At 40.4% G+C, this 7381-nt stretch overlaps 1 protein-coding gene across 2 annotated transcripts in view; it reads right to left on the minus strand.

Annotated features, from left to right (window-relative positions):
• The window catches only part of ADGRG2 (adhesion G protein-coupled receptor G2), a 114423-nt gene that overhangs the window by 80636 nt on the left and 26406 nt on the right, over nt 1-7381 (minus strand). The window contains exons 1-2 of one of the 2 annotated variants that reach the window (XM_027775476.1): nt 4764-4857; nt 2815-2933 (exon numbers count right to left, since the gene is read on the minus strand). In XM_027775476.1, the coding sequence (XP_027631277.1) occupies nt 2815-2932 (118 nt within the window). In that variant the 5' untranslated portion in view covers nt 2933; nt 4764-4857. Of the gene's footprint in view, nt 1-2814; nt 2934-4763; nt 4858-7381 lie in introns of those variants that run through there. The other variant, XM_027775477.1, reaches the window with a different exon arrangement.

Below are 7381 nucleotides of genomic sequence, written 5' to 3' on the forward strand. Positions count from 1 at the left end.
TCTTAACCCACTACCCCCCCTGCCAGTACCAAAGTAGATACTTTTAAAAACAAATAAAAGCCTGAAATAAACCTTCACATATATGGCCAACTGACTTCACAAAGATTACAAGACCAATTAACGGGAAAAAGATCATATTTTCAATAAATGGTGCTGGGAAAACTGGATATCCACATGCACAAAAGTAAAGTTATATACAAAAATGAATTCTAAATGAATCCAAAGGCTTAAACATAAAAGAGCTACACTTGTAAAATTCTTAGAAGAAAACACAGAGGAAAATCTTCATGACAGTGAATTTGATGATGATTTCTCAGATATGACACCAAAGCAGAGATAACAAAAGTAAAAATAGATAAACTGAACTTCATCAAAATTACAAAAGTAAAGTTATATACAAAAATGAATTCTAAATGAATCCAAAGGCTTAAACATAAAAGAGCTACACTTGTAAAATTCTTAGAAGAAAACACAGAGGAAAATCTTCATGACAGTGAATTTGATGATGATTTCTCAGATATGACACCAAAGCAGAGATAACAAAAGTAAAAATAGATAAACTGAACTTCATCAAAATTAAAAATTTTTGTGCATGCAAGCACACTATTAAGAGAGTGAAAAAAAAAAAACCCATCGAACGGGAGAAGATATTTGTAAATCACATATAGTATCAGATAAGAGATTAATATCCAGAGTATAGAAAGAACTCCTCATACTCAAAAATGACAACAAAAGCAAACAACCCGATTCAAAAATGGGCAAAGGATTTGAACAGGCATGCATTTAAAAAAGATATATAAATGGGACCAGCAGTTAGCGTAATGACTATGTCGCTGGACTCCCATGTAGTCGACCGCAGTTCACGTCCCGGACCTGGTGGGTTAAAGCTCACACCGGGCGCATGTGCGTACGTGCCCAAGATCCCGAGAGGAGAAAGGAGGAGACAGGATTGTGGTGTGGCCATCCCCCCCTGGGGGGTGATTTCTCACTTTTTGCCTCTCTGTCTCTCTCTGTCTGGCGAGCGCACGTGCCCTATAGCAAAAACCTCTCAAAAAAAAAAAAACAAGAAAGAAAGAAACATTAGCATCTGAACCAACAGACTGAGCAAGAAAATCTGTCCTCATATTGTGGGGCAGATAACATCCAATCTTAAAAAAAAAAAAAATACATAAATGGCCAATAAGAACATGAAAATATTTGGGGCCAGCCAGTGGCATGGTAGTTAAGGTGCTGGACTTCCACATGGCCAACTGTGGTTAGAGTCCCAGATCTGGAGGCTTACTGTCTCACTTTGCCTCTCTCACTTTCTCTCTTTCTGCTGAGTATACATGCCTTATAGCAAATTAAATAATAATAACAGCAACAAAGAAAATTAAATAATTAATTTTAAAAAGGAATGTGAAAATAATCAGCATTACTGATTATTAGGGAAATATAAGTCAAAAACCACAATGATATACCACTTCACTCTCATTATCAAAATGACAGAAAATAACATGTATTGTCAAGGATGTGGAGAAACTGGAATCCTTGTGCCTTGTTTGCAAGAATGCGAAATGATGTAGCAACTGAGTAAACAGTCAGACAGGTCCTCAAAAAAATTAAATGTAGAATTACCATATGACCCAACAATGTATAGAGGCATATACATCACAGAATCGAAAGCAGGAACTCAAACAGATATTTGCACATCATAGCAGCACTATTCACAACAGTCAAAAGGTGGAAACCACCCAAATGTCCATCAACAAATGATGGTATATCTATACAATGGAATATTACTCAGCCTTACAAAGGAATGAAATTCTGACACATGCTATGACATGGACGAACTTTGAAAACATGCTAAGTGAAGTAAGCCAAATAAAAAGGGGCAAATATTATATGACTCCACTTAAATGAGGTATCTGAAATATGCAAATTCATAAAGACAAAAAGATTAAGAGCTTATCAGATAGGGGAGGAAGGAAAAATGGGGTATTATTAATTAACAGGAAAAAGATTTTATTTGGGATGATAAAAATCTTCTAGAAATGGATAGTGGTAATGATTGCACAAAATTGTGAGCGTACTTAATGGCAATAAACTGTACACTTAAAAACTGTTATGATAAGGAACCAGCAGGTGGCGTGGTGGTTCGAGTCCCAGATCTAGTGGCTTGCTTTTTCACTTTCTTTCTCCCACCAAATTAAAATAAATGAACAAATAAATAAAATTAAAGAAACAATTCTTTTTAAAAAAAAAAACCTGTTACAGAGCCAGCAGCAGGTGGTGTGGTGATTAAGGCGCTGGGCACTCCCACATGGCTGACCATGGTTTAAGTCCCGGACCTGGTGGCTGGCTGGCTCGCTCTCTTTCTCTCTCTCTGTCATCAAATTAAAATGAATGAATGAATAAATAAAATTAAATAAATAATTTTTAAAAAACCTGTTAAGATAAGGCCAGCAGGTAGTGTAGCAATTAAGGCACTAGACTTCCACATGGCTGACCGTGGTTCAAGCCCTGGACCTGGAAACTTTAAACTCATGCTGGGTGCATGTGTGCACATGCCTCAAATCCCAGGAGAATGGAGAAGAAGGGATTACAGCATGGCCATCCCCCCACGGGGAGTGATTTCTCACTTTTGCTCTCTGGTGAGTGCACACACCCTATAGCAAAAATCTCTCTCTCTCAAAAAAAAGGTATATATATTGGTAAATATTAACTTATGTATATTTTTACCCTGGTACCAAAAAAAAAAAATTCTAAATAACAAAATACACCCATATGTATACCCAGAAACAGAAAAACAGTGAAGGAAAACAGGTACCTTACCTGCCAGGGACGTAACCAGAACAACGTGAAGACAAATGATGAAAAGAAGTATCCTGAACTTCAGTAAAACTTCCGCCAGTCTGCCAGCATGACCACACTGCCCACCAGAGAAAAACATCCTGGAATACAAGAAGGGGGTAACAGATCATCACGGCCGCCATACTTATAACACAGACATACCCAAAAGCTCATTCCTCAAGCCGGGCAACTGAAATCCTGCTTTCTCCCAATTACTATGGCTCCAGAGCCATGCCCAGGGGACACTGCCTACAAAATGTAAAGCCCATGTTTACTATGGGTCACCCAGTAGGGTATTACATTTTAAATAATAAGCAAAATAATCCACGTGGATGTATGGAAAATACTAACACATGGAAAATATCAAGGAAAGAAATTAAAACCACAAATTATTATATACATAATTATTCCCACTATCTAAAGGTGGGTTAGAAACTATCCAAAAGGGCCAGCTCCATAGGGGTTAGGGAAGCCAGATCCCGCAAGGCCAACCATGGTTCAAATCCTGGCACCGCTGCTTGAAAACCATGCCGTGTGCCTGTATGTGAGTGCCCCATTTCCCGACAGGATGGAGGAGTGGAGAAAAAGGGAATGCAGTAAGAACATGCCCCACTGGGTGGTGTTTCCCCTCTCCCCTCTCTCTCTAGCTCTATGTCTCTCTCTGAAGAGTACATACATGCTCTGGCAATTAAAAACAATCAAAGAAATTATGCTGAGAATCAGGAATTAGAAGGGGGGGTCACAGAATCTTTTAAATAATTCATCCCTATTGGCTTTATATTGTAAAAGAATCGGTACACTACATTTTCTTCAAAGGATAGCTGCATTTCCTCTTTATTGGACATTATTTTATTATCATTGCTTGCATTTTTAGTAGTCAGAAAGGCAAGGAGTCAACATTTTTTGAAAAGCAAATCTTATAACCATTGAAAAGCTATTCATTTATTTATTCATTCAACAAACATTTATTGAGGGTCATCTATGCTAGATGAGACGTGAGGGCTGAAGAGGAGTAAACTAGATGTAAGACAAGGGGTGTTCATGGCAAATGTACATTATGAAAAAAACAGGACGAGCAGTTAGCGTAATGGGTATGTCGCTGGACTCCCATGTAGCTGACCACAGTTCGAGTCCCAGACCTGGCGGCTTAAACTCATGCTGGATATGTGTGCGTGTGTGCCTAGGATCCTGAGAGGAGAATGGAGGAGAAGGGATTGCAGTGTGGCCATCCCCCCTGGGGGGTGATTTCTCGCTTTCTGTCTCTCTGTCTCTCTCTGTCTGTCTGGCGAGCACACGCACCCTATAGCAAAAACCTCTCCAAAAAAAAAAGAAAAAAAAAAACTGTGCAAGGACCTCAAAATATTTTTGCACCAAAATAAACTTGTACTTCAATTCTGTTTTTCTATAAGCTTTCTAAAGTTCCCTCATACGTGGAGGTAAGCAGGGGGCTGGTGGGGGCTCAGCACACGGAGAGAACTACAAATGCTGACGGAGTCTGTTCCGCTCACTTTGAGGAGTAGGCCAACATAACCCCATGAGGGACAGTGGCAGCAGCAGCCGAGGCTGGCAGGGGATGCTGGGGGAAAAAGCCAGTCAGGAAATCAAGACCCACCTACTCATGGGCTCAGGTACAGGCAGGGGACAGTGAGAACCCTCTGAGCAGGTTCCCCCCACACAGTGAGCGGGAACATGGCTGTGACAGACCAGGCTGTGTCCTCTGCTAACTGAGAGCTCCTAGCCAAGGGTACCCATGAATCCAGCCAGCACGGCATTCCCCACAAGCCCAGGATAGAGCGCACACACATACTCACAAAGACTAAAGAACGTGAGTTCAAAGGTCCCAGCTCTGCCAGGTGACATGTGAGTGCCCTGGATAAGTTAACTTCCTGTGGCCAAATTTTCCCATCTAGCAAACCGATAACAGCACCAACCTGAGAGTGTCACTGTGATGAGTAAACAGATCTTTGCACAGAACTCGCACTGTGAGTGCACTATCAGCGCTAGCTGTCCTCTTCACTCGCGCGCTCGGCCCAGATCTATTATGTTCTGAGTATGTGCAGGCTCAGCCAGTGCAGGGGCTATGGAAATGAGGGCAGGGCAAGAGAGGGTTTCTCAGTCTCACGGTAAAGCTGGCATCCCTTAAGAATCCTGTATGGCCATCCAGAATCAGGAGAGTGACCCTTTTGTTGGCATGGTGTGGTAAGGTTTTAGACCAGGAGGTGACTCCTTCTTCAAAAGAGGGCTTACATTTTTAAATGAATAAATTGCATTATATAGGAGATCAGCAGGTGGCGTGGTGGTTAAGGTGTTGGATACTCCCACATGGCTGACCACGGTTTGAATCCTGGACCTGGTAGCTAGCTTTCTCACTTTCTCTCTCTCTCTCTTTCTGTGTGTCTCTCTCTGGTCAAATTAAAATAAATGAATGAATAAATAAAATTAAAAGAAATAATTCTTTTAAAAAATTGTATTATGTATTAATAATATTATAATAGATCACAAAATGCCTCTGATTTGTCTCTTCTTTTCAGTACTTTTATCCTCTCTGCTCCTAATGGCATGTTATTGATTTTCCCAAATGAGTTACACAAATGAGATTATTAATACAACTGGGCAAAGATGTATCACTGTATCTCTGGAGGAAAACCTTGAGTGTCTGCTGCAACTACACAACACCATATCAATGAACCTCTGAAATACGATGTTGTCAAGAAAACCAGACACAAAACAATGCATATTGTGCATAATTCCATTCATATGAGAAACAAAAGCAAACAAAACTATTCGCTGTCACTGAAAGTGAGAAGGGTGGTTATCCTTAGGAGAGAGGGTTGTAATAATAATAGAAAGAGGCATGAGGGGGGTTCTGAGGTACAGGTGATATTCGGTGTGCTGGGTGGGCGTATTCAGTTTATAAAATTCACTGAGCTGTACACATACACATAGTATGTACACATGTGTCATAAGACATTTCAATAAAGTTAAAAAATTCATGTATTTTTATGTTTCTGAACTCTGCTTCTCCTCAGAAAGCACTTTTCCTTAAAAAACAAAAGCCATTATATTTAGTGAACTAAAGCTCTACCAAAAGACTCTCTCCTATGCAAATGCTTTGGGTTTGACTCTACCTGGAATTGGTAGTGTTGACTTAGGAGATTTAATGCAGAAGTATCTAATTTTAGCTCTGAGAAGAGTATCAGAGCAATATATATCTAGAAAGAAACTCAGAATTCACTTAGCCTCAAACCTTCATTCTGCAGATGAAGAGGTCTAGAATGCTCCAGGAGATCGGTCAAGGTCACTCAACTCTTTGGTGGAACTCCTAGTCTTTCTTTCTTCTTTTTGTTTTTAAAATATTATTTATTTAATTTTATTTATTATTAATTTTTAAAATTTTATCAGAGAGAGATGGAGAGCAGGGTGGGGGGTAGTTAGAAAGCAAGCCATCAGGTCCAGGACTTGAACCACAGTCAGCCATGTGGGGAGTCCAACACCATAACCACCAAGCAACCTGCCAGCCCCACCCCTAGTCTTTCTACCAGGCCACAATGCTGGCTTCCTAAGAAATGATGTCCTTGTAAATAAAATGTTTTGAATCCACCAGGTGAAACAAATCAACAAATTCAAACTGCAATTTTATCATTTCAAAATTTCTGCTAACTCATTCTTGAGCTTTGCCAACTCCTCGGGCAGGACCTACGTGATGTACAAGATGTGGTCCAAGTTAAATTAGTGTACACAGTGATTAGTTATTATGTGCTGTGACTTGGGCCTCTGATTAAAATGAATCACGCCTTTTCATTGAAGAGAGAATATAAGCAACTCCCAAATGGGGTAAGAAAGGCCAGGATGAAGGATGATTCTAGAAATCAGCTTGGAAAGAAGATATGCATAAAAAATTTACTATAGACTGGATGCCACCACTGAAAAGACTGCTTCCAGTTGTCAAGTCTGGAATGTGTTTCCTCAAAGGGAATAAAAAGGGAGGTACTAAAGAGAAACTTATTATGGGTAAAGCAATAAAAATGAAAAGCAATTGCTTTGGATTATTCAATTATCAAAGAAGTCAGAGAAAAAAGAAATCAGGAAACTGTTCATAAAAGTATAATTAAGGGACTAGCAGATGGCATAATGGTTACATTACTGGACTCCCACATAGTTGGACTACGGTTCGAGTCCCAGACCTGGCAACTTAAAACTTATGTCGGATGCAACTCTGTGCATGCCCAAAATCCCAAGAGGAGAATGAAGGAGAGGAAGAGACTTCAGTGTGCTCATCCCCCTTGGGGGTGATTTCTTAGTTGCTATCTCTCTGTCTCTCTGTTTCTCTGGCAAGCGAACATCCCCGATAGCAAAAAAATCTCTCTTAAAAAAAAAAGCATAACTGGGACCAGCAGTTAGCATAATGGCTATGTCACTGGACTCCCACGTAGTCTACCGCGGTTCGCATCCCGGACCCGGCGGCTTAAAACTCACGTCAGGTGCATGTACGTGCATGCCCAAGATCCCGAGAGGAGAATGGAGGAGGAGGGGTTGCGGCGTGGCCCTC

The sequence above is a fragment of the Tupaia chinensis genome, unplaced genomic scaffold, assembly GCF_000334495.1.
Source record: "Tupaia chinensis unplaced genomic scaffold, TupChi_1.0 Scaffold000567_1, whole genome shotgun sequence".
In the NCBI taxonomy this organism is placed as follows: Eukaryota; Metazoa; Chordata; class Mammalia; order Scandentia; family Tupaiidae; genus Tupaia; species Tupaia belangeri.